We start from the raw sequence: 24604 nt of genomic DNA on the forward strand, positions 1-24604 counted from the left end.
ACTAACCTAACCCCTCCCCAGTCCCCCCGCCGTCCCGCCCCTCATCCGTCATCCTGGGACCCCACTCCCAGCGGAGCAGGCTGTTTGGGCCGAGCTGGCTGGGCGGCCCCCACCCCCAGATCGGTGTCGCAGGGGACATGTCCGAGCCTTCGGGATGACCCTTCCCCCCCCCCTCAAAGGGGAGAAGTCCTGGAGGAAGGAAGGGCCACTCCCAGGCTGCTGAGCCGGGGGGAGGACAGGTCAGAGCCCCGAACGAGGAGCCTTCGGTAACCCCACCCCCACCCCGAGCCCCTGACCCCCTGCCATGGAAGGTCTAGGTCTTGGAGGAACTGCACTGCCAGGACCTCTGCTCCAGCTGCTGGTCGGCCGGGAGCCAGGGCACCCCTCCGTCCGACCTGCAGATATAGGACGGGGCAGCTGGGTGGATAGAGCACTGGGCCTGGAGTCCGTCATCTTCCCAAGTTCAAATCTGGCCTCAGACGTCAGCTGTGTGAGCCTAAGCAAGACATTTAACCCTGTTGGCCTCAGTTTTCTCATCTGTAAAAGCTAATGGCCAACCATTCCAGCATCTTTGTAAGAAAACCCCAAAGGGCCCCGAAGTCAGACAACAAAGTGATGGAGGAATGCAAACAAACTTCTTAAGCTGAAGGTGATGGTAAAGCACTCCCTTTGTTTTGATTTTTTTTACTAAATCCTTACCTTCTGTCTTAGAATCCATTGTATATTGGTTCCAAGGCAGAAGAGCAGTAGATAATGGGGGTTAAGTGACTTGCCCAGGGTCACAGGGCTGGGAAGTGATACTGAAGGGTCTAGAGAACTTTGAGGTGCCCTTTTCCACCCAGGGTAGATGGGGGGTGGGGGGGGTGGGAGCTGTCTTCAGGGACCTGAATAAGGGAATGAAGGGCTGACTGTGCGAGGTACTGGGGCCGCTGGCAGAAAAAGGCAGACAGTCCCTGCCTTGGAGGGGCTCCCAGTCGGATGGGAAGGGAGGCATTATCCATCTGCAGGTCGGACCTGTCACTGGGTAAGAGCCGGGCAGTCCCTGCTGTCAAGAAACCGCCATTCTACTTAAGGTGTCTATACAAATCCATACGTGCCCACATACATGTAGCTGGATATGTATACATGCAGATAGATGCACATACAATCCATATAAGAAGCAAATACAAAGTGGCTTAGGAAGGAGAGGACTTGAGTCAGTGGGTGGACCAAGGAAGGGCTCCTATACAAAATAGGCCTTGAATGGAGGTAGGAGAAAAATGGGTTCTAAGAAGCAGTGAAGAGAGGGCGCATCCCAGGCTGCCCAAGAACCAGTCAGAGGTGGGAGGTCTGAAGATCTTTAAGGAGGGCTGGTCTGGGCCACTGCAGGGGTGTAGGGGGGTAATGGGCCATAATTGCATCAAGGGAGGTTGGAGCCTGCTGGGGAAGGGCTTTCAGGGACAAGGGAGTTTAAAGCTCATCCTGGAAACAGTTTGGGGTGGAGGTCAGACCTGCCCTTCAGAAACACCACATAGGCACTGAGAGGAGGATGGAGAGACCCGATGATGGAGATCAGGAGTGGCTCCAGGAGAGCCCAATGACTGTGACTACAGCGAGGAGGGGGGGATGCCTGGCCCCAGCAACAGTATCCAGTTCATCTGGCCACCTTGGGTCAGAAAGGACTTTGATATGCTAAGTAATGTCCAGAGCAGGGGAACAGGGTGAAGGGCCCAGAGTCTCCCTCATGAGGATAATAACAAAACAATAATAGTGTTTATATAGTGCCTTGGGGCAACCAGGGGACCCAGTGGCTAGAAGGCTAGGCATAGTGTCAGCAAAACTCCTCTTCCCAAGTTCAAATCTGGCCTCAGACACTTCCTAGTTGTGTGACCCTGGGCAAGTCACTTGACCCTATATGCCTCAGTTTCCTATAAAATGAGCTGCAGAAGGAAATGGCACACCACTCTTATATCTTTGCCAAGAAAACGCCAAATGCTCAGCCACTTCCTAGCTGTGTGACCCTGGGCAAGTCACTTGACCCCCATTGCCTAGTCCTTACCACTCTTCTGTCTTGGAACCAATACAGAAAATTGATTCCAAGGCAGAAGGTAAGGTTTAAAAAAAAAGCCACATAGGGTAATGATTTAACAGCAACGTAGATCACCTACTATGTGCCAGGTAGTGTGCTAAGGGCTTTGCAAATATTATCTCAACTAAGCCTCACAACAACTCTGGAAGGTAGGTACCACAATTATCCCCGTTTGACAGGTAACAAAATGAAGGCAAGTGACAGCCAGGAAGTGTCTGAGGCCAGACTGGACCAACACCAGGCTCAGCCCTCTCGGGCTGCAATTTAGCATAAACTGGGGAAGAAGAGACTGGGGGGAGGGGGAATGAATCACCTTGAAGTGTAGAAGAGGGATTTGACTCCTGTTGGGCACCTGAAAATCTCTGCCCAACTCTGAGCTCAAGCTTGGCAAAATGAGGATTCCACCCCAATCCCAACCTTACTGCTGCCCCATTTCATGGATAAGAAAACTGAAGGCAGCCAGAGGTAAAGCGTGAGAGAGCTCCGGACTCAGACGCCTTCCCAGGGGGGTTCTGGACCCCAGGCCTCCACACCACATAAGGCTCCAGCACTCGGCCAGTTTTTATTCCACTGAAATAAGCGGTGGCCCTCCACTCTCCTTCCCCAGCACTGGCGGCTAGGCCCATTCATGTCATCCAGCGTGGGCAGATCCTTGATGTCCCAGTTATAGATGAGGGAACAGGAGCCGCACAGGGGCAGGGCCTCCATGGGCAGGGTCCCTCAGGAGCTCTGGACAAAGGCTCCTTCCCCAAGCCTTCACTGGTCACGGCAGGCCAGCCCACTGCAGAGACGTGTAGGCCACGGAGCCGTCGGGCAGAGGGGAGCACAGAAGCAGAGTCTTCCGAACGTTGGTCCCCAGGCGGCCAGCAGAGACAAGGTCTGGCAGTGGGAGGGGGTCCCCAGGGGTGCAGCACTGAGCCACAAAGTGGGCGTGGAAGCGAAGGGGGTCACCTGGGATTGGGAAAGGGGAGGAATGAGGTGGGCGGAAGAGACACTTTCCCACTCCCCACCCCCACAGATGAGGTCAGTGAGAGAGCAGAGCTGGCGGCAAGGACCCAGGTTTGTCCAGGCCTTATTTTACAGCAGAGGACACAGGCTCGTTCCTCATAGCAAGGCAGAATCTGCATTTCTGCAGCTCTTCCCCATCACTCCCACATTCATTCGACCCTGGGTGAACCCGAAGCCCCCCCAGCCAAAGGGGACAGGGAGTGCACCGGCAAGGCTGGCACTGTTCTCCTACTCCAGACCCACTCTCCAGGTAGACCCAGGGCACTTCCGGACCCCCTTCTCTAATTCCAGGACACTGGACACAGAAGCAAGAGAAGGCAGACCAGCCACCACAGGGCCTCCTCCCCCCACCTGCGGGCAATCCATTGGGCAGAGGTGGGGTGCAGGGGTGGGGATACCAGCTCACCTGGATAGACCAGAAAGTCACCCCCAAACTTGCCCCCAGAGGTGAGGAAGTAACCCCTCTCCCACAGGTCCTTGTAGACTCGGTACCGCAGCTCATGCCTTGGGTCTCCAGCGTAGGGCCAATCTGGTGATGGCTGGTGCCAGTCCAAGGGCCTGGCCCAGGTGGGTCTGGGGCAGGCTGTGGGCAGCTGGACTAGCATTGCAGTCTCTGGGAAAGGGGGCTGGGGCCCTGGAGAAGGGGGAGACAAGGGGGTGGGAAGAGTGCTGCTCCAAAGGCACTCCTGGCCCTTCCCCAGAGGCCCCCTGGATGCCCACCTCACCTCCCTCCTCTCCTTGCTCAACCTCCCGAGGTGCCCGCTGTTTCCTGGCCCGGCCTTCAGCGATGTGCTGGGCCAGGTCCTCTAGCCTCCTCCGGCGGGCCTCCTCTGCCAGGGCTCGCTGCTCCCGGAATCCAGACTCCAGCTCCTGATGGTAAGCAGCCACAGCCTGGGCAGAGAGCCAGTGCGCGATAGTTTTCAGCTGAGGACTTCAGACCCAGATCCTAAGCTCCTAGGGTCCCGGGCTCCCCAAGCTCGGTCCTGTCCCCCGAGATCCCAGGCTCTTCAGCGCCTGCCCTCCCCCGGGACCTCAAGCTCCCCAGCCCCGACACCCCATCGCAGGCTCCCAGATCCTCAACCCCGTACCTGGGCCTGCTGCCGGGTGTCTGTTCGCGGGGCTGTGACGAGCCTGGCGGCGCCGATCTCCGCCAGCAGCCGGGCCTCCTCCGGCAGCAGCAGCAATGGGAGGCCGAGGCGCGCATTCTGCCGGGGTCCCCGGGCCAAGCTGCCCACGGGCCGGCCCCCCACTCCTAGCCGCTCCCGCAAAGTCTGAGCCACTTCAGCGCCCCACACCAGAGGCTGCCCGGCCTTTACCTCTACCACTAGCATGGGCCCAGGCTCCGCCGCCGCCGCGGCTCCAGTCTGGGGCTCCTCCGGGCCGGCGGGTGCCCACGTGTCCAGCCGCTCCTCCAGGCGCCGAAGGACCGGCTCAGGGCCCGCCCCTTCAGAACTCTCCAGGCACAGCCTCTCCCCGATCCCGCCTCCTGGAGATGGGGGTGAACTATCGCAGCCTAGCCACGCCCCCTTCCCAACACTGTACCCTCGGCACCGCCACTTCGCAGGCCTCAGAACCGCCTCCTTTCCCACCTGAGCCGCGTCTCCTCTCGGCATCCCAGCCTTCAGCTTCGCCCCCTTTCCTAATACCAGGTCCTCGGACTCCGCCCCTTTCTGTTGCTGATTTCCGCCCCCCAGCCTGCACCGTTTGGAGCCCCCATGCTTAAGTCCCGCCCCCTCCGTCCATCACAACCCCGCCCCTTTCCTCACGCCCCTCCCCTTCCTTAACACATTTTCCTCTGACTCCGCCCCTCTCGGTAGCTCAGCCCTCAATCCCGCCCCCTTCCCGACTGCCCCGTCCCGGGGTTCTGCCCCGCCTTGCCAGATCGCACTGCCGGCTGGCTAAGCCCAGGCTCTCGACTCTGGGCGCTTGAGGCTCCACCCCGGATCCGGAAGGGACTGGCGGCCGCAGGAGGGGGCGGACCGGAGCCTCCGGGGTGGGACGGACGGCTTAGGGTAGATACCTCCTAGCGGCCCTGGGTCCAAGTCAGCCCACGGAGCTACAGGTACGGCTCGCCCCCTGCAGTCCTGCGAGACCCTGGGGCTCAATGAGGGACTGGGAGCGGGGGGCCGCTTGCCCTGGGCCTCCTGGGGCTGGAGAAGGAGAGATGCCCGAGGGGCTGGGGGAGGGGGGGTTCCAGCTTGGGGGGAAGGATGTCTGGGGCCGAGGGGCCCGAGGGCCGTCTAGGAGCCGAGGAGATTCCTGGGGCACCCGAGAGGCCAGAGGCGGGCGGGGCAGTGCTCGGCTCCCTGGGGCTCACCTGGCACCGCCCCCGCCCCAGAAACATGTCTCCGGAGGAGTGGAAGTACCTCGCGATCCTCCTTATCTCCATCCCCATCGGCTTCCTCTTTAAGAAGGCGGGTGAGTGCGCTTCCCCTTTCGGTGGGCCGGCAGAGGAGGGGGCAGGGCGAGGGGCTCCTTTCCTGACCCTGCCCTGCCGCCCCCCTCCAGGCGCGGGGCTGAAGCAATGGGGATCCGCCGGGGTGGGGCTGGCCCTGACGCTGCTCACCTGTAGAGCCCACATCCTCCACTCGCTGGTCACCATCCTTGGCACCTGGATCATCATGGAGATCCGGCCCAGGTAATGGCCAGCCCCGTCCCTCTGGGGAGCCTCCCTCCGTGGTCCCTCCGAGAGGCGCCCGAGTCTGGTTCTCTTTCTCCCTTCTCGGCAGGGCCTGCCATGCCCTGGCACTGGCCTGGACCTTCCTCTACCTCCTCTTCTTCCGAATGGTCACTGTATTTGGGCTCCCGGCCCCCACGCCTTTCACCAATGCCGTGCAGCTGCTGCTCACGCTCAAGGTGAGGCCCCCAACTCCCCGGAGCAGCTGGGAGCGCCCTTGGGCCACCCGCTCCCCCAGGGCCCCGGCTCTAGGAAGCTCCCAGGAGGCAGCCAGGACCGGCTGCCACCATTGGGGCAGGTCTGGGGGGCCTCCCTTCACGAGGGGGGCACTAAGCGGCAGGGCTCCTTCTTGAGCTCCTGGGGGAGATGGGGCCAGCCCTGATCCTGTGCCCCTTCCCAGCTCGTGAGCCTTGCCAGCGAGGTGCAGGAGCTGCGGGCGCAGAAGGAAGACCCCGCGAAGCCTCCGCCAGTGGGGCGGCTCCTTGCCGTGCCCTCGCTGGCCCAGACCCTGAGCTACAGCTACTGCTACGTGGGCCTCCTGACCGGTGAGCAGCCCCTGCCTGGCGGCCGGCCCTCTGCTCACCTCTGTCCCCTCGCTGCCCGCCACCCTGGTCCTTGGCTTCCATCGCCTCAGCAGCTGCCTATCCCACCCCCTCCCCACAGGACCGTCCCAGGGCGGCCAGTGCCACTCAGAAGGCCTGGAAGCTTCCCTCCCCTCCTCGGTGTCGCTCCTCCCATCCCAGAGCCTCCTCTTCTCCCAGCAGCAGAGGCCGGGGTCCCTCCTCTGCCCTCTCCAGCTTTCTGTGTCCTCCTTAAATGGCAGCACCCACACGCTGCTATGACCCCCCCAACAGCACCCCAGGTCGACTTAGCTTTTAGCTGCCACGTGCCACTGCTGGCTTGTTGAACTTGTGGTCCACTACGAACACCTGCTGTCTCATCGTGCTTCCCCATCATCTTCTAGTGACTAGCTGTTGGATGTGGCCTCAGGAAGAGCCGAGTTCAAATCTCACCTGTGACTCTTAACCGGCTCGGGGGCCCTAGGCAAGTCATGCCCCATCCCTGGGCCTGACTTCTCCTTTGGTAAAATGAGGCACTTGAGCCCTCTCCAGATCTGCCTCCCGGCTAGGGCCCTGTAAGGGACGGGCAGTGTGGCCCGGGGCAGGGCGCTGACCACGGCAAGGTCGCTGCATCTCTACCTCAGTTTCCCCTCTGTGGAATGGGCTGGCCTGGTAGTCCTCGCCCGGCCCCCCTGCCATCCCTGGGTGTCTCGTGTCCCCTGTCCCCGGCAGGCCCCTTCTACCGCTACCGGACATACCACGACTGGCTGCACCAGGGCTCGGCAGCCACGGCGGTGCCCAGCTGGGAGCCCCTGGTGCTGCGGGCCCGGCCGGCCCCAGTCTTCGGGCTGCTCTTCCTGCTGTCCTCCTGGCTCTTCCCGCTGGAGGCCGTGCGGGAAGATGCCTTCTACAGCCGCAGCCTGGCCTTCCGCCTCTTCTACATGCTGCCCATCTTCTTTGCCTTCCGGATGCGCTTCTACGTCGCCTGGATCGCAGCCGAGTGTGGCTGCATAGCAGCTGGCTTCGGGGCCTACCCTGTGGGGGCCAAGTCGAGGGCGGGAGGCGGCCCCACCCGGCCCTGCCCCGCCCCGGACAGGTGAGCATTCCCCGAGAGCTCCTCCTCACCCATGGCCCGTGTCCTTCCGGGCCAAGGTGGAGCCTGTCGGCAGGGGTGGCCCTGGGGAAGCCTCGCGAGGAGGCCGGCCCGGGAGGCAGAGGCCAAGAAGGCTTGCTCCTGGCTTCTTCCCCTCCCCACAGGCTTGGGCTCCTGCCGCCTCGAGCATGCTGTCACTCTGGGTAGCTGTGGGGGTCCCGAGGGTGGCATCAAGCTTTCTCTGCCCCGGTTTGATCATCATAGTGGTGAAAGGCCCTGGCAGGCCCTGGCGGTCACGGATGAGGAGCTGGAAGCCCCTCCTGACCCCGGGCTCTTCTTCTAGCCCAGAAGCCGGGGCAGCCACCAAGTATGACTACGAGACCATCCGCAACATCGACTGTCACGGGACCGACTTCTGCGTCCGGGTCCGAGACGGGATGCGGTACTGGAACATGACGGTGCAGTGGTGGCTGGCCCAATACATCTACAAGACGGCACCGGCCCGCTCCTACGTGCTTCGGTGAGCAGCCCGGGCCGGCGGGGCTGGTGGGGAGAGGCGGGGCCGGCGGGCCTGGCCAGGCCTTGACCCCCTCCCACCGCCCCGCAGGAGCGCCTGGACCATGCTGCTGAGCGCTTACTGGCACGGCATCCACCCCGGCTACTACCTGAGCTTCCTGACCATCCCCTTGTGCCTGGCCGCCGAGGGCTGCCTGGAGTCGGGCCTCCGGAGCCGCCTGGGCCCAGAGGCCCAGCACGCGTGGGACTGGGTTCACTGGTTCCTGAAGATGCGGGCCTATGACTACATGTGCATGGGCTTCGTCCTGCTCTCGCTGCAGGACACGCTCCGCTACTGGGCCTCCGTCTACTTCTGCATCCATCTCCTGGCCCTGGCGGGGCTGGGGCTGGGGCTGGCCCTGGGCGGGGGAGGCCCCGACCGCAGGGCCAGGAGCACGCGGGGGCACCAGGAAGCCAAGCCTGCCCCGAACAAGCCCCCCACGCCCCCAGACAAGATGCGGGAGGAGTGAGGGACTCCCGGGGCTGCGCACCCCGAACTTTGAGGGGGGTTGGGACTGGGACCCCAGAGTCCTGCTGAGCGGCCCCCCTGAAGGCTGGAGACCCAGGAGCCTGGACGGACCCCCACAGGGACAGGAGAGGCGGCACCCCCGGGTCCCTGAGGCCCCGGTGAGCCCTATTCCGGGGGGCTGACTGGCTGGGAACCCCGATGCCAGCCTCCCCCGGGGCCGGCTCCTTGGGGGGATTTTAATTTTCTCAATAAAGAGCCTTGGACAAAAGCTGCTCTGGAGCCTATCTGGGAGCAGAGGGAGGGCAGGGCTTCTGCCCGGAAGATGGGCTCGGGACTACAAGCCCCACCAGGCCTTTGCCCAGAGTGCTGCTGGGAGCTTCCAGCCGGGGGAGGGGCCGGCCCCGCCCCAGCCTTACCTGAGCGAGCTCCGTTCCCAGCCCAGCGGTAGCCCCAGGGACAGGCGCCAGAATGGAGGCTGGGGGAGCCAGTGGGGGCCAGTGGGTCCCCCGGGGGCCTGGCCCAGGTCGGTGGGAGGGGGTGGGAGGGGCTGCGGGGGAGCTCCAACCTCAGACTGTCCCTGGGGCCCTTCTGAGAGGAAGAAGGAAGTGACCTGGGGCGCCAGGGCGAAGTCCTGGGGTGGGGGTGGGGAGGGCTGAGGGAAGGGGGACTGGGGTTCTGGGAGAGGGAAGGGGCTGCTTGGAATCCTGAGACGCCGGCAATGAACGGGGGAGGGGGTGCAGAGATACGTGGGTCCCTGAGGGGGCACGTGGGCCAAGGCCCCCAGATGGCCCTCTCTCCCCTCCTGTGTCCCCTTGAGCCTCTCTACCCTTTGTCCTCCCCACCCTCAGGCCCATCCCTGCCAGCCCTCCTTAGCCAGCTCCCCAGCTCAGCCACAGTGAGATACCGGGGACCCGGGATACCTCCCTGGGGAGCCCCAGAGCCATGTCTGGAGCAGAGCGGGCAGGGCCACCAAGCACGGGGAAAAGCTGCCCCAGCAACGTCCCCAGAAGAGCCCCCGGAATCCCAGGCCCTTCGGGAGCTGCCCTGGCCCATGGAGGCCAAACGCTATCTATGGTGAGAGCCCTTGCCCTTTTCCCCCCTCTCCGAGCCTCTTCTCCGGCTGCTTCGGCTCTTGCTAGCCCCCTGCCTGGCAGCTGCTCCTCCCTCCTCCCTCCTCCCCTCAAGGCCCGCGTCTGCTCTCCCCAGGAAGCGTCAAGGGGACAGGCCGACCAAGCAGGTGGTGGGCATGAGAGGATCCAAGGGGGCCCTGCTCCTGGGCCGAGCTTGGGCTCCTTTGGCTGGAATCCCAAAGATGCTAGAACCCTGGAGGACCACCCTGATGAAGATTGGGGGTGAGTGGGGCCCAGGGACATCGGGGCCCCCTGCAGGGCCTGGACCGGGGCCCACTGACGTCCCCCTCTTCCCTCCAGGCCAGTACGGGGCAGGCACCGAGTCCTACTTCAGACTACTTCGCTTCCTGCTGGGCCTGAACATTCTGGGGGCCTTGTTCCAAGGAGCTCTGACCCTGCTGCCTCTCTTCCTGTTGGGTCCCCTCCCCCAGCCCCCCTCTCCTGGGGTCTCTCAGCCTTGTGGCTCCTATGACCCTCGGCCTGGGGGCCTGGTGGACTACCCCACCCTCCTCACCAACCTGCTCTCTGGAGAGGTAAAGACTCCCTCCCCTTGGCTGGCTGCCCCCGGACCCCAGAATTAGACCCCAGAACTTCAGAGCAAGGACCCCACGAAGCCAATCCCCTCCTGCTGTTTGCTGTTCAGTTTCGTTTATGTCTCTTCCTCCGGTTTTCTTGGCAATATACTGGAGTGGTTTGCTACTTCCTTTTCCAGCTGATTTTTTACAGTTGAGGAAACTGAGGCAAACAGGGCTAAGTGATTTGCCCAGAGTCACAAAGCTTGTGTCCAAGGCCTGATGGAAACTCAGGGTGTGCCAATTTCAGGCCCAGCACTATTCACTTTGCCCCCCAGCTACCCTTAACCTCATTTTACAGAGGGGGAAACTGAGGCTGTCAGAGAGCAACCAGTGATTCATTATTCAGGGGGTGGGCTCTGATTCGCCTTCTGGCACTTTTGTCCCTCCCAGGGTCACCTGGAGTGGTCCCCCCTCTTCTATGGCTTCTACCCAGTGCAGCTGAGAGGTGGCACCTTCCAGCTGCCCCTCGCCTACCTGTTGTCCACATTTGTGTCGGGCCTCCTGTGCCTTCTTCTGATCCTCCGCAGGTGGGATGGCGGGAGGGCTCTATTTCCCAGGGCCCCTGGGCCCAGAAGCCCCTCCCACAAACCTCCGGCAGCTCTGAGCCCCGCTGACTCCACCCCCAGGTCGGTATCAGGCCTCAAGCAGACCCTGCTCAGCGAATCCGGGGCTCTCACCAGCTACAGCCACCGGATCTTCTCCGCCTGGGACTTCAGGCTCCAGGGCGCCGGCCCGGCGGAGCTCCGCAGGCGAGCGCTCCGCTACGAGCTGCAGGTAACCGGGGGGACGGCAGAGAGAGCAGGACCATGGACAGGGCCCACCAGCCGAGGGCGGGAGGAGCTCGGAACGGAGCTGAGAGCGCGCGGGGAGACAAACTCCCCGGGACTGGACCGGGCAGACTCACGGCGGTCTGTTCTCCCGCCTGGCCAGGTGGAACTGGAGGAGGCCGCAGCGAGGAAGAGCGCGGAGGCCCGGAGCCGGGGGCAGTGGGCTGCGCTGTGGGGGGCTCGGACCCTCCTTAACCTGCTTATGCTGGCCTTGCTCGGGGCAGCCTTCTACGGGATCTACTGGGCCACGGACCCCGACGGGAGGCTGCAGGTGTGACGAGACGCCGAAGCAGGGATTCGGGAGCCAGGGACGGCTCCAGGGAGCCGGGAGGGAGAGTCCCGGCTGCTGTTCCCAGCCCTGTTCTGCCCCTTCAGAACGACCGTGTGGTCCAGGAAGTCCCCATTCTGAAGCTGCTGGTCGCCTATCTGCCGTCCATCTTCATGTCCGGTGCTAACCTGATCCTGCCGCCCGTCTTGGGCCTTCTCACCGGCCTCGAGGGCTACACTCGGAGCCGCCAGGTCCAGCTCATCCTCCTCAGGTGGCCCAGCCAGAGGGACCGCCCCGGGCTCAGACCTCGCTCCAGACAGCCCTTTTGGACGCTGCCAACCCTTCCCACCCACCCTCCTCTTCCCTCCCAGGACCGTGTTTCTCCGGCTGGCCTCGCTCGTGGTCCTGCTCGGGTCCCTCTGGAAGCAGATCACCTGTGGGGGCAACCCCGAGGCTGAGGCCTGCGCCACCTGCGGCTACGCCTACAGGGAACTACCGGTGATGCCAGGATCCCAGAGGAAGGGCCAGGGCTAGGGACCCCTGGAGCCCTGAGGGGGCAGGTCCCGGGCCCGCTGGGGGTGGGGTCCAAGGGGCGGGTCCCGGGCCCGCTGGGGGTGGGGTCCAAGGGGCGGGTCCCGGGCCCGCTGGGGGTGGGGTCCAAGGGGCGGGTCCCGGGCCCGCTGGGGGTGGAGCCCAAGGGGGCGGGTCCTGGGTCCGATGGGGGGTGGAGCCCGAGGGGGCGGGTCCCGGGCCCGCTGGGGGTGGGGTCCAAGGGGCGGGTCCCGGGCCCGCTGGGGGTGGAGCCCCAAGGGGGCGGGTCCCGGGCCCGCTGGGGGTGGGGTCCAAGGGGCGGGTCCCGGGCCCGCTGGGGGTGGAGCCCAAGGGGGCGGGTCCTGGGTCCGATGTGGGTGGCGCCCGAGGGGGCGGGTCCTGGGTCCGATGGGGGTGGAGACCAGGGGAGGGGCCACCTGGCAGGTACCGTGAGTGCCGGGTCCCCTAGGGAGCGGGGACAAGAGGACTGAGAGTGAGGTTTTGTTTTTCCTGACCACTCCCACTCCCATCCCCAGTGTTGGGAGACTCGGCTAGGGCAGGAGATGTACAAGCTGCTGCTGTTTGACCTGCTGACCTGCCTGGCCGTGCCTCTGCTGGTTCAGTTCCCACGCAAGTACGCTGCCGTGTCTCCCGCCACTGCACCCCCGCCTTTCTCTCCCTCCTCTTCTCCTCCCCAGGCCTGCTCCCAAGCCGAATTACACAATCCACGGCTTCTCTCAGGCCTGCCTCCTCCCCCTGAGGTTGAGTCGTATACCGGGGAAGGAAAGCGTGGGGGGCCGAGCTGTTTGAGAATTGCCGGGCGACCATTGGGTATTCAGACCAGGGCCCGTCCAAGCCTGGGAGCTGAAAGGAAAACCTGGGTCGGGATCAGAGCAGGCCTTGAGCAGGATTCTCCTCACGCTTCTTTTCCAGACTCCTGGGCAGTATGTGTGGGGGTCCTCTGGGCCGGCTGTTGGGAACCCTGGAGTTCCAAGTCCCCGACGAAGTATTGGGGCTGGTGTACGGCCAGACACTTGTCTGGGTTGGTGGCTTCTACTGCCCCCTCCTGGCGCTGCTCAATACAGCCAAGTTCCTACTCCTCTTCTACCTAAAGAGGGTGAGGGGAGAGTCCTGGATGCCCCAGACCCAGGGGAGTAGAGGAGAAGGGACCTGGCATCCGGAGCGGGGAAGGAGTTGGAGAGGAGACAAAGGGATTGGAGGGGGTGCCTGGCATCCAGGGGATGGGACAGCAATGGGGGTACCTCTGGCCCATTGACCTCTCTTCCCCCACTACAGTTTACTCTCTTCACCTTCTTCTCACCGGCTTCTCGCACCTTCCGGGCCTCCACAGCGAACTTCTTCTTCCCACTGGTGCTGCTCCTGGGCTTGGCCCTGTCCGCTGTCCCTGTGCTCTATGGCATTTTCGTGTAAGTGCGGACCCTATATCCCTCATACCTGTGACTTGTCCTTGGTTGTGAGGGCCATACTTGAGTGCCTGACTGCCTAAGCCTAGATCCCTAAGCCGGTCCTTGGTGCACACCTAGCCCTGCTGGTGGGAGTCAGACTTCAATCAGGCCCCGAAGCCCCAGGAGGGCAGCAACAGAACTGGGATATTCCCACCCAAGCCCTGCACCTCCATATCCAAGGCCCTCAGCTCTCTAACTCCCCGCCACAATTGGGATCCCATCCCTGTGCTCACTGCCATCATTCCTGTTTCTAGGATCCCACCGTCCAAGCTGTGTGGCCCCTTCCAGGGTCAAGTAAACATTTGGGCTTCAATACCTAATGCCATCCAGGGCCTGTCTCAGGGGGTCCGAGATTTTCTTTTCTCCCTGGGGACCCTCAGCTTCGCTGTCCCTCTGATGCTGGCGTCCAGGTGAGGCAAGGGTGCCTGGGAGGAGGAAGGGGACACTCGGGCCCCCCTTTATGCCCTGGCCTTCCTGCCTGCCCTCTCCGACAGCATTCTGATGGTCTACACCTTAACGCTGGCCAGCTCCTACGGCCGCCTGGTCTCCACGCTGAAGGGACACATCAAGATGGTGAGAGGATTCTCAGGGACTGACTGGGTGGACGGGGTGGGACAGAGTGGCCTGGGATTGATTCGCTTCTCTTTCTCTGGGCCTCAGGAGAGCGAGAGTAAAGTGCTGTTGGCCAAGAGGATTGTGGAGCTCGGCGGGAAGAACCACGACCTCCACTGACCCACAGCTGGGGACCCATGGCGGCGGGTTCGGGGATTCTGTCTAATTCTCACTCGCCAGGAATTTGTAAAGCATGAAGACTACAAGTCCCATGAAGCTTTGGAACAGGGCCGCGGAAACCTCTGGGAGACAGACTTGGGCAGGGAGGGGTGGGGCGCAAGGACCGCCCGATTTGTAAGCCGCGGGCCCCCGTTAGGGACCCAGGTGTCTGAGTCCAGTCTGAACTCTCTCAATAAATGTAGCCTAGGCCACTGGGCGCCTCTATTCTTGGTTCAGCTCCCGGAACGCGACTAGGAAGAGAAATGATGAGGGGGCGGGACGAGAAAGGAAATTAACCAATCAATTTCCGGTGTTTGAGTGGGGGCGGGACCACTGCGATGAGCCTAGGCTGCGCACCAGCTTACTGAGACGGCTGTTCCTTTCAACCAATCAACGTCCGGAGCCGGAGGCGTGGCGACCGTACCGACCAATAGAAAGAGGGGAGCGCATTTAGGAGGCAGGGCCGAGGACGGGATCAACGAGGCTGTGAAGGAAGAAGTGGAGGGACCATGAATATTCTCCCGAAGAAGAGTTGGCACGTCCGAAATAAGGACAATGTCGCCCGTGTACGGCGAGACGAAGCTCAGGCTCGGGAGGAGCAGCGGGAACGGGAGCGGCGGGCGCTATTGGCCCAACAGGAGGTACGTGGCCCAGCGACGAACGGGCGCAGGCGCGAGCGGAATGGCTGAGCGTCCGTGCGCATGCGTGTGGGAGGGGCCCGACCCGATGGAGGGTTCCATTTCTCGCTTCCACAGGGGGTCGAGGTGGGTATCCCCGCTGGGCACCAGGGTAGTGAAGAACACATAGTGGCTCAGGCACTAGGGGGTATCCCACGTGCGCTTGAGGACTTGGGGTCCCTCGAAGGAGCCCCCCGGGAATCGTCCCCAGCACTCAGCATCCCCACCAGTGGGCATCTCTCCTGGGCTCGAGGCCCTGCGGCCCCCAGGAACAGCCCCTTCCCTGCCCCAGGATCGGGCCCAGATGGGGGCTCCGCTGGGTGGGGCACGCTGGACCCCAGGCCGCCCACCCTGGTGGGGCCCGTCACCGACCCGGAGCCGAGATGGCCCCTGGCTCTTTCCTTGTGCCCACTTCTTCCCGGTCCATTCTCCCCTGGATCTTTCCCCCAGAGGTTGGTCTAGACCCACCCCCAGGGCCCTTCAGCCTAGCGGCTCCCTGGTGGCCTGGGGAGGCTGCCTGCGCCCAGGTTCAGCCGCCCAGCAGGCTCCTCGGCTCTCCCAGACACCGACTTTCTCCCTTCTCAGGCCCGGACAGATCTCCTTCGGAAAAGAGCCCGGAGCCACGCAACCCCCGCACCGGGGCCATGTGTGGCTCGAGAAGACCCGGGCCCTGTGGACCTGTTCCGGGAGCTGGTGGAGGAAGGAAAGGGAGCCGGCGGAGGGAACAGGGAGTATGAGGAAGAAAAGAGGCAGGAGCAGGTAAGGGGGCCACCCGCTGGCAGGGAGCTCTCCCTGGGGAGGGGGCCGCACTGGGGCACCAGACCACCCACCGGGAGTCTTCCTGGTCCTTCAGCCCTGACCTCTCCCGTCCCCCACCCCAAAGGAACGACGAGAGAAGGCGCTGGGGGTCCTGACGTACCTGGGCCAGAGCGCAGCCGAGGCCCAGACGCAGCCCCCCTGGTACCAGCTGCCCCCAGAGCCCAGGGGCACTCAGTGCAGCCCTGCCCCAGATGAGAAGGTCAAGAGCCACCTGGATCCCCTGCGAGACCTGGAGAGGCAGCTGGGCAAGAAGAGGAAGAAGCAGGAAGGCAGCGGCCACTCCAAAGCGCCCGAGAAGCTGCAACCCCAGGGGTAAGGGGCCCAGACGGGCCCAGGGCTTGGGGGGTGCCAGGCACGAGCACTGCCAGCACTCAGTGCCCCCTCATCCCTTTGCAGCCCCCGGAAGAGCTCCTTGGAGCAGCTGCGTGCAGAGCGACTCAAGAGGGAGGCAGCAGAGCAGGCCCGGACCCAGGCCCTGATGGCCGCCCTTCGGGGAGAGCAGCCCCAAGAGGAGGAAGAGCCTGACGACCGCAAGAGACGCTACAACTCCCAATTTCACCCGCAGCTCGCCCGGCCACCTCGGCGCTAGGAGCCTCGCGGACCGCAGCGAGGCAGGACAGGACTGCAGACATCATATAAAACTATTTATTCATAAATATCTTCAAAAATGAAAATAGGTTTACGAAAAACAAGTCCTTCCCCGGCTGGGGAGGGGGGGAGAGTCCCTGGCCCTGAGAGCCGCCCTGGCCCCAAGGGATGGGGGCAGGCAGGGAGGGCAGGGCCGTGTGGGCCAGGGGAGGGGGAGGGGTGGCGGGCAGGGGTCACTGCAGGTCCCGGTCCTCCAGGTAGCGGTACTCGAAGGTGAACCCCTCCTTCTTCCGCTGGCCCCACTTCTCATAGTCAAAGTAGATGTAGGTGCCCTGCGGAGGCAGAGATGGGGCTCAGACCCAGAGGCCGAGCTGGCCTAAGGTGAGCACAGCTGGAGCCCACGAGGCCTGCAGGGCGAGGAAGGGCCCAAGAGGCCGGGGCTTCTTCCTGTGGCTCTGGGGCTGCCAAGGGTGGGTAAAAGGCTTCCCACCTAGGCGTGCCCATCCGTCTGTCCAGGAATGGGATGGGAGAGCCGGGAGCCCGAGGCACCACCAGGCCCCTCTGCAATGGGCCTCTGGCCCACCATCCACCCAAAGAACAAGCCAGAGAGCTGGGGGCGGGCCGGATCACGGCCGGTCCAAGATCATAGCAGCCAGGGGCTCGTCTGTCTTCCCCAAGATACGACTGTCAGTTTTTAAAAATCAAATGAAAACTCCCAATGTCCAGCGTGTCTGGAGGACGGGGCGGAGGGCACGAATGCCTCTCCCGAAGCCAGCAGCCCAGAGGAGCCGGGCTCCCGTCTGGCCTCAGGGGCTCTTCTTAGAGGGGGTAAAGAGGTTTGGCGTCGGCACCTCTTTGTTCAAAGCTGCTGCCACCTGGGAGTGACTCGGGGCGACACCCCCACCCCAGCCCTGGGCTCTGTCCTTTGTCGGCTGCAGGCAGCAGCCCAGGCCATCTCCCAGGGTCTCTCCACAAGTTGACGCCGGTACTAAGGGGGGGCTTCACCTGTTGGGGGGCCAATGGCCAAGTGCCTCACCAAGCCTGCTCCCACGGGGGGAGGACGTGGGAAAGGCCCAGGCTCCGGGCCAGGGTTCCTCACCTGCTCAAACTCATCCGTGATGGTCTTGGGCTCCTCGTGCCGCTGAAACCACATCATGTATTTGGTGTGAAATCGCCACGACTGCTTCTTGAGGGCCTTGGCGGCCAGGTACTGAGCCTTCGTGCCCTGGCAAGGGTCAGAGGGCAGGAATCAGGGCCCGCCGCCTCGGCCTCGACTTCTGCCGAGGGAAGCTCGGCCCCCGGGCGCGGACGAGGAGGGTCAGAGGAAGGCGATCGGAGAGCAGGGGCCACCCATCCCCAGCATACCTCCAGATAGTAGAAGATGAAGAAGAGCGTCTCCGTCGAGAGGCGCTGGTAGAACTCCACCGTGTCCGAGTGGGGAGGCGGCATCTGATGGTGGTACAGCGGGGTCGGGCACGGGTTGCGAGGCAGGTACTGCCTGTCCGGGACGGGAGGCAGGGGGTCAAGGTCAGCTCTGAGGCCAGCCTTTCCCCAAGGGCACCAGCACCCTCCCTCCCCCCACCTGTGCCCTGGGTGCCCGGGCGGGGACTGACCGGATGCGCTCGGAGTCAGAAGGGTGGGGCATGTGGTGCCAGGCGGCCTCCTCCATGGCCTGCTGGTAGAGCTGCTCCTTGGTGAGGGCCACGGGCCCCAGGGGGCAGACGCCCAGTGACAGAGGGATGTTGACTTCAGACAGCTGCAGGGGGGGCTGGGCCGAGGCCGGCGGGGCCGAGCTGCTGCCCAGGAGCATGTCTGGGGGACGAGAACGGACAACGTGTGGAGGAGGCCGCGGCCCGGCTCCCCTGGGCCCCGCAGCCCCGGCTCTGCCACTCACCGCGCTCGGCCAGGTGCAGGGCGGGCACGGGGTCCTCGATGCCAGAGCTGATGGCCGCCCGCTCCGCCATGGACTTCAGGGAACTCAGCGGCTCAGGAGCCTGGGGACAGAGGGGGCCCGGGCGGGCACACGGTCGGCACCACCCACCCGCCCACCTGGCAGCGGAGGCACCTCTACCGATGGCCCCGGAGGGTGGAGGAGGGGATTTAAACCTGTCCCTTGGTTCCCCTCTGCAGGAGGCATCGCCTCTGGGATTGGGGGGGAACAACTAGGAAGACAGCCGGGGAGCCCAGCCCTGCCTTGCCTCTCCGGGGGGGCCCTGGGGCTTCAGAGAAGGGGGATACCCTGGGAAGAGGGAACTGGAGGTCAGGCGGGCCAGGGGTTCTCACCTTGATTTCCGGAGCTGTGCTGAACTGAGGGGGGCCGTTGAGCAGGGCCCCAGCTGCCTTGGGCTCACTGAAGCTGGGTGTCGGGGAGCTGGGAGGGTTCACGGGCAGTGGCACCAGGAGGCTGGAGCCTCCAGCGCCGCTCCCTGAGCCCCCACCCACACCCCCTGCCCCAGCCGGGGCCGCCCCGGCCGCCTCCTTCCTGGGTGCGGAAGAGAGGGCAAGACAAGGACGTCAAGGCCGGGACTGAGGCACAGACCGGGAGCTGGTTCTAGAGCAGAACGGGGCACATGGGGGCTGTCGGGGCCCGGATGTTGGGGAGGGGGTTCACTGGGGTCCGGAGACCAGAGACAGGGCCTCCAATGAGAAGCCGTGGGGACCGGGGGGAGTCCTGGGTTCCCAGCTTCCTGGGCCATGCCAGGGCAGGGGGCTGGGATTGGACTCACGTGGTGGTGGGTGGGGGGTTGTGGGGCCCCGGGGGGGGCCCCAGTGCTTGGCCTCCACCGCCGCTGCCGCTCCCACCGCCACTCAGGTTCAGCTCAGATGCATTGTCAGCCACCACGGAGCTGTAGCCTGGGGGGCCGGAAGGAGGGGCGTCAGCTGGGAAGGGTCCCGACGTCCCGCCCCCGCCCCCCGGCCCCCCACTCACTGGTGGCCCCGTTTTGCTTGCCGCCGCTCCCGCCGGGCTGGACGCTGGGGGGCCTGGGCTGGGCCGGGCCGGTGCTGGGGGCGGGAGGGGCCACGGCCTGGGCGTAGGGGGTGGGGGTGCCCGCGTTGTGGCCTGGGGTGGGGTTGGCCTTGGGAGGTGCAGCGGGGGCCCCGTTGCTGCCAGGCCCGTTGCCCAGGACCGGGGGTACAGGGGCAGGACCGGCCGGGTAGCTGGACGGCACGGCAGGGGACTGCGGGTGGTGGTTGCCGTGGACGGGCTTAGAGCCGTTCTTGGCCGGAGACTGAGAACGAAAAGAGAAATGGGGGTCAGGGCTGGGGGACCACCAAGACCCGCCAACCCTCCAGGGCCCAGGATGGCCAGGGAGAAGGCCCGGCCCACCTGGCTCACTTCGCTGTCCGTAGACCGTCCTCTCTTCTTGTCATCTTCAGAGTTTTCCTGGGGTTCAGAGATAGCATTGGGGGGGCTAAGGAGACCCAACTACCGGGGAACCCAGATCTTCATCCCCGCCCAAGACCCCCTCAGGGGAACAAGCAGAAAGAAGGCCCCTGACTCTGCTCCGTTCCCTATGAAGCCAATCCCCAGGCACCTCCTCCTCCTCCGGGGACCCCGCGGCACTGGCTCACCGTAGTGCAGTTGGCCGGGCTGGGCGGGATGGGGGAGCTGGACGTGGTGGAGGTGGGCGTGCTGCTCGACTGGTTGAAGATCTCGTCCTCCATGTGGCTGTGGGTCGGGGGAGATGTGGCGACCAGCGCCTGCGCTGTGGGGGGAGAGAGGCTGCTGCCGCCGCCGCGTCCCAGCCCGACCCCCGCCCGGGCCCGTCCCCGGCTCCTTACGAATGTCCTCGAGGTCCAGGTCGTCGTAGAGGAACTCGTTCTCCTCGAAGTCGGGGTCCTGCGAAGAGTCCACGTAGTACTCCACGTCGTCCTTGATCTTGCGGATGGAGTCCACCAGGATGGAGTCGTTGTCCAGCATGCGCAGGATGGTCTCCAGCATGCGCACGTGGTAACGGTGCTTCTCGATGTGCCGCTTCAAGCCCTCGATCCGGTCCTGCTTCTGTGGGTGCCCGGGGAAGGAGGCTCAGGACGCCGGCTCCCAGACGCCACAGAACCTCCCCACCGGGGCCGGGCCCTCCACGGCACAACACGCGACCCCCAGCTGTGATAGGACAACAGGCGCCAGCACCCGCACACCTCCCCGAGCCAGATCGTTCCCAGGGCGTGAGGACGCGGCGGCGCTGGCGTACGGCCACAGAGGGAAGAGGCAGACAAAGGAGGGCGGGTGTTGGAGCCCCCCATCTCGAAACTTCCAGAGCTCCAGCCTCACCCGCTCCAGAATCTGAGGCCCCCCAAAGCACTGCATCCGCCCCCTCGCTCCTGGGCGTAGTGGCCAGTCTCCAGGCCCCAACTGGCCGCCCAAGCTCTCACGGGGACGTCAGGCTGGCCCCCCGCCTCCTAGGTCTCTGGGGTCCAAACCACCAGCCCCACATATGGCAGCGTCCAAGTCCCAGGAGCCGCCGGCCCAGACAACAGGGAGGCCAATCCTCGGGCATTAGCGCCCACGATTCCATCCCAAGGTCCTGGCCGACAGAGCTGCCGGCGCCGACTTCCAGGTCCCCCGCCCCCTCGACCCAAACCCTAAGAGCCTGCTGCCAGCGTCCAGACCCATCAGCTCGTCAGCCAGCACGGCCTGGTGCCCCAGAGTGCCAGATATTGTGCTAAGCTCTGAGAGAACAAAGACCCCACCCCGCCGGGGGACACCCAGACTTTCCACCAGGCCCCAAGCCTCCACATGCACCAGTGTAGACGCCCCCCTGGCAACCACCTGTTGGAAATGGAGGTGGAGGGGGGCGAAGTTCTCGCTCTGACAAAGGTTGCCCTAAATACCCGCCAGGGTCCTAACACTCAAGAGCCTGGCACAGACTTGGCATCCGAAGTCCCTCGAACCTTGGCTCCTACCCCCAGGAGGCCCACAGACCAAAGCCTCCAGGCGCCCTGCTCCCGGACCCCACAAAGGATTCCCAAACTGAACTATCCAAGGCCTACGGTGCCCAGCCCCCGTGTGGCCTTCCAGTCTCCGCAGAGCTCACAGCACCCCAAAACCCTCACTTTGGGCCTCTCGATTCTGCTACAGGCACCAAGGCCCCGGCCTCTTCTGGCCTACAAACACTCGGACTCCCGCCTCCAGGCCTGCAGTCCCTCCGAGAGCAGCACAGGGGGAGGGCAGGAGACCAAGGCTGCGGGGCCTCTACAAAACGCCACATCTGGCGCCCAGGGGCCTGCCCCATCCCACCCCAGGCAGTCCCAACTCCGGCCCAGCTCCCTCCCCGACTCACATCCTTGTCCCCCTTCTTCTTTCGTGTCTGCACGGACAGCGACTCCACCTCGCTCTCAAACTGGTCCACCTGCATATTGAGGGTGTCGATGGTGTTCTGGGCAGAAGAGGGAAGCCAAGCGGACGTGAGCCAAAGGCTGCCAGCTGGCCTCCTCGCTCCTGCTCCTCCTCCTCCTCGGCCAGGCCCCCTCGCTCACCGTGAGCCACTGGCCGACCTCCTCCTTCTCCTTCTGGGCCGGGTCCACTTTCTGGGCCAGGCCGAGCCCCTCCTTGCTGTATGCTTTGGTCTTGGTTTCCCGCTCTACAACCTTGAACCGCTCCATTTGCTACAGCGTCCGGCGGAGAGACAGGAGGCTAAGGCGCTGCTGGTCTCTGCCCGGGGCCCTCCCGCATCCCATCTCCTCGGGCCTGGGCTGGCCCCCCGAACCCCCTCCCCTACCGTCTCGATGAGCTTGCGGTTGTCTACGAGCTGCCTTTTGTCCTTGATTTCGTTGGAAGCTACCCATGTCTTGATCTGGTCCCTCAGCCGCTGGAGAGCAGAGGAGCAAGAACCGGGAGTGAGCGAGGAGCCCAGGGGCCTCCCCTTCCCACCATCTCCCTTGGCACCGCGGGGGCCCCTCAGAAACACTCCCCTGCCCGACCTCACCGGATGCCCCGGCCACCCCCAGGGCACGTGCCGACAACATGGGCTCCTCGGCAAAGGGCCAACCGAACGTCCCCTCTCCAGCCACCCTCGGCCGGAAGCACCCCGTGTGAGCCAAGAGTCCTGCTGTGACTCGCCGTACGTGACGGACAAGGGACCCCCCCATTCTGCCAAATCGCCTGCCCCACACGCGGCCCTGGACCCCGCCGCACGCACCTGGAGCTTCTTGATCTCCTTCTTCAGGTCAGCCTCGTACTTCTCCTTCTGGTTGGCATTTGCTGCATTGTGGAGCTGGGGAGGAAGATCATCAGGGCTTGGGGGGGAGCCTCCACTCCTCACCCCACCCGTCAGGCCATGCCAGGGAAAGCGTCGCACAGAGAAGGGTCAAGCGGCTCCCTGAACGCCTGGAGACCCAACCCCAACACCAACCCCTTCCCAACCCCCAGCATCTGCCTCTCAGGGACCCAGGGGGGTCTGGTCTCCTTTGGCCCAGCCTCGTCACCTTCTGCCAAATGTCCTCGAACTGCTCAACACCTTCGGACACCTTCTTGAGGCAGCGATCAATCTCACCTGGGGGGACGATGGCACAGTCGTGGGGCTGGGGGATTCGCGAGGTTTGGGGGGACAGTGGGGATTGGGGGTGGCCATACCTTGGAGTTTTCGCTTATCCGCCATCTTTCCTGGCCTAGAGATATCTGCTCTTCATGCTCCCAGTCAGATACTGCAGAGGAAACAGGAGAGAAGGTGGTCAGCGTCCAAGCCATCTGGGCTACTCCCTGCTCCTCCAGGCTTCAGCAGCCCCACTGTGGGTCCTGACCCAGCAGGAAGGGGGTCTGGGTGCCAATGCTGAAGGGCCGCAGCCCCATGGGGCTCAGGGACAGGGGATGACGCCCCCTCCCTCTCCCATGGGAGCAACACGTCCCTCTCCTGGAGCCCCACTCTGCTGCCTGCTTGGGCGTTCAGACTATCAACACTGGCACAGTGGCCTGCACACAGCATCTTACCCTTCCCTCCCTCACGCGCCAGGCCCCCAGAGGGCTCAGGTAAGGCCTTTCCTGGCCAGGGAGCCGCCAGTGCAATCCAAGGCAGCTGACATAATGGGGGAACACCCCCTCCCCCTGGGGCCAGGAAGCTCTCACAGAACAGTCCTCTTTCCATGAGGGAGAGCATCCTCAGACAGCCCCTTCCCCAGCATGGGACCAGGTTCCTGCCTGGGAGGTTATAGTCCTCGAGCATCCCAGACCCATGAGAGTCCTGGGGAGAAGGAACCTAAGCTAGGGACTATACCCCAGCCAGCCCAAAAGAGAGAACACCAGCCACCTTGTCTGTCTCCCAGAAGAACCCTAAGTAGGACAATTAGGAGACCCTCCCCACTCAGGGGTCCTCCCTGACCAAAGACAGCCCACCTGGGGAGAGCAGGGGATGGGCTCTGGGGGTTAGGGGCACTGCCACAGGGCCATGGCCCTGGACATGACCCCTTGGGAGGAGGGGGGGGCACGGCCACTTGGGGGATCTGACTTGCAGCAGGCCAGCTCTGCAGCAGGGGCATGACTCCCGAGGGTCCGACTGGGGTCGGACAGGGTGCACGGCCTCTCAGAAGGGACGGTCCCTATGGGGGACGCCCCTGCAGCGCGGGCATGACCCCTGAGGGACAGGTCTGCAGCTGGGGGCAAAGTCCAGTTGGGGGGCACGACTCTACTTGGGGCGCCTCTGCAGCGGGGGCACGGTGCCCCCCCCCCGGGAAGTGGGGGGCTCCCCTCAGCCTGACCAGGGAGGCGCTCTCACCACACAGGCCCGGCGGCTCCTGGCTCCTCCTTGGCGGCTCCTCGGCGGCCTTGGGGGCCGGGCCTGGGCCGGGGCCGGCCTCGGGTTCCCGGCGGCGGGCGGGCGGGCAGAGGGGGCGGCGCCTGAGCGGGCGCCTATCGCGACAGGCCCGGGGGCTCTCGTGACAGCGACGCGGGCCAGGTTCGGGCTCCCGGGGGGCCGAGGCGGGCTCCCGGGGCTTTGGGGCCGGGTGCGGCGGCTCCGCTCGCTCGCTGCTCCGCGGAAGCGGCCCTGGCCGGCTCCAAGATGGCGGCGGCGGCGGCGGCGGCGGCAGCGGCAGCGGCCTCGTCTGCGCCCCCGGCCCGGCCCCGCCCCGCCCGCGCGCCCCGGCCGCGTCTGCCCATTGGCCGAGCCGTGCAGATGAGCCCGGGCGCTATTGGCCGAACCTCAGACGGCCGCCGCCTATTGGGCATCAAAGAGCCCGGCCCGCCTCCTGTCCCTCCCTCCAGACTCCCACCCCTCCGGGCACAACACGCCGGCGCGAGGTCTGGCACGTCAATCAGGAAGCCGTCGCGACCCCATAGGCTGGCGTTGGCCCTCCCCGCCCCACTCCTGCCCCATTGGCTAAGGAAGCGGAGGCGGAGCCCGCCGCATCAGTCAGTGCCTGGGCCAAGTTTCACGGGCTCGAGGTAGCTCTCTGCCCTCCTGCCATTGGCCAAGGAGGGGAGCCTGGGTAGAGCTTCATTGGTCCCGGCCCTACCCCCCATGGACAACAACACGGCAGTGTGAGGCTTCACTTGTCTGTCAGACAGAAGCGGTCTTGCCATTGGCCAG

General features: G+C 64.5%; 5 protein-coding genes and 1 long non-coding RNA gene across 15 annotated transcripts; 3 read left to right on the forward strand and 3 right to left on the reverse strand.

Annotated features, from left to right (window-relative positions):
• Positions 1-2611: 2611 nt before the first annotated feature.
• TSEN34 (tRNA splicing endonuclease subunit 34) lies at positions 2612-4816 on the reverse strand. Its single transcript, XM_056796676.1, is given in 4 exon segments — positions 2612-3019; positions 3483-3726; positions 3728-3967; positions 4165-4816. Coding segments are annotated over 4 exon segments (1197 nt in total). The 5' UTR covers positions 4690-4816; the 3' UTR covers positions 2612-2831.
• Positions 4817-4934: 118 nt separating this feature from the next.
• Positions 4935-8698, forward strand: MBOAT7 (membrane bound O-acyltransferase domain containing 7). Its single transcript, XM_001378471.5, has 8 exons — positions 4935-5138; positions 5415-5494; positions 5585-5714; positions 5806-5932; positions 6154-6298; positions 7046-7409; positions 7750-7926; positions 8014-8698. The coding sequence occupies exons 2-8, from the start codon at positions 5419-5421 to the stop codon at positions 8429-8431; spliced, it is 1437 nt and encodes a 478-aa protein (XP_001378508.1). The 5' UTR covers positions 4935-5138; positions 5415-5418; the 3' UTR covers positions 8432-8698.
• Positions 8699-8751: 53 nt separating this feature from the next.
• TMC4 (transmembrane channel like 4) lies at positions 8752-14223 on the forward strand. 8 transcript variants are annotated; one of them, XM_001378484.5, is made up of 15 exons: positions 8752-8953; positions 9279-9504; positions 9637-9782; positions 9861-10093; positions 10526-10662; positions 10762-10909; positions 11066-11233; positions 11338-11501; positions 11602-11728; positions 12298-12395; positions 12695-12878; positions 13058-13188; positions 13482-13637; positions 13722-13800; positions 13888-14223. In XM_001378484.5, the coding sequence occupies exons 1-15, from the start codon at positions 8899-8901 to the stop codon at positions 13957-13959; spliced, it is 2124 nt and encodes a 707-aa protein (XP_001378521.4). In that variant the 5' UTR covers positions 8752-8898; the 3' UTR covers positions 13960-14223. The 8 variants fall into 8 exon arrangements, with proteins under 8 accessions (XP_001378521.4, XP_056652647.1, XP_056652653.1 ...); XM_056796674.1 differs by lacking the exon at positions 8752-8953 and having other exon boundaries at positions 9092-9504; XM_056796669.1 differs by having other exon boundaries at positions 9637-10093; positions 10526-11233.
• LOC130454014 (uncharacterized) lies at positions 12733-14481 on the reverse strand. The gene is made up of 4 exons (XR_008911689.1): positions 14356-14481; positions 13544-13779; positions 13072-13310; positions 12733-12869 (listed from the first exon to the last, which is right to left on the reverse strand). It is a non-coding gene; the product is annotated as an uncharacterized LOC130454014 (long non-coding RNA).
• LENG1 (leukocyte receptor cluster member 1) lies at positions 14392-16168 on the forward strand. Of its 3 annotated transcripts, none has more exons than XM_003341114.3 (4): positions 14392-14639; positions 15261-15434; positions 15559-15806; positions 15891-16168. In XM_003341114.3, exons 1-4 carry the CDS (start codon positions 14508-14510, stop codon positions 16081-16083), a joined length of 747 nt encoding a protein of 248 aa, XP_003341162.2. In that variant the 5' UTR covers positions 14392-14507; the 3' UTR covers positions 16084-16168. The 3 variants fall into 3 exon arrangements, with proteins under 3 accessions (XP_003341162.2, XP_056652656.1, XP_056652655.1); XM_056796678.1 differs by lacking the exon at positions 14392-14639 and adding an exon at positions 14685-14762; XM_056796677.1 differs by lacking the exon at positions 14392-14639 and adding an exon at positions 14809-15127.
• On the reverse strand, positions 16126-24119 carry CNOT3 (CCR4-NOT transcription complex subunit 3). Its single transcript, XM_001378504.4, has 18 exons — positions 23792-24119; positions 22657-22727; positions 22509-22576; positions 22223-22297; positions 21803-21892; positions 21561-21689; positions 21365-21460; positions 19866-20085; positions 19656-19789; positions 19411-19467; positions 19012-19312; positions 18809-18935; positions 18366-18564; positions 17977-18076; positions 17696-17894; positions 17448-17580; positions 17182-17307; positions 16126-16414 (listed from the first exon to the last, which is right to left on the reverse strand). The coding sequence occupies exons 2-18, from the start codon at positions 22679-22681 to the stop codon at positions 16316-16318; spliced, it is 2178 nt and encodes a 725-aa protein (XP_001378541.1). The 5' UTR covers positions 22682-22727; positions 23792-24119; the 3' UTR covers positions 16126-16315.
• Positions 24120-24604: the final 485 nt, after the last annotated feature.

Source organism: Monodelphis domestica, chromosome 4 (genome assembly GCF_027887165.1).
Source record: "Monodelphis domestica isolate mMonDom1 chromosome 4, mMonDom1.pri, whole genome shotgun sequence".
Classification (NCBI taxonomy): Eukaryota; Metazoa; Chordata; class Mammalia; order Didelphimorphia; family Didelphidae; genus Monodelphis; species Monodelphis domestica.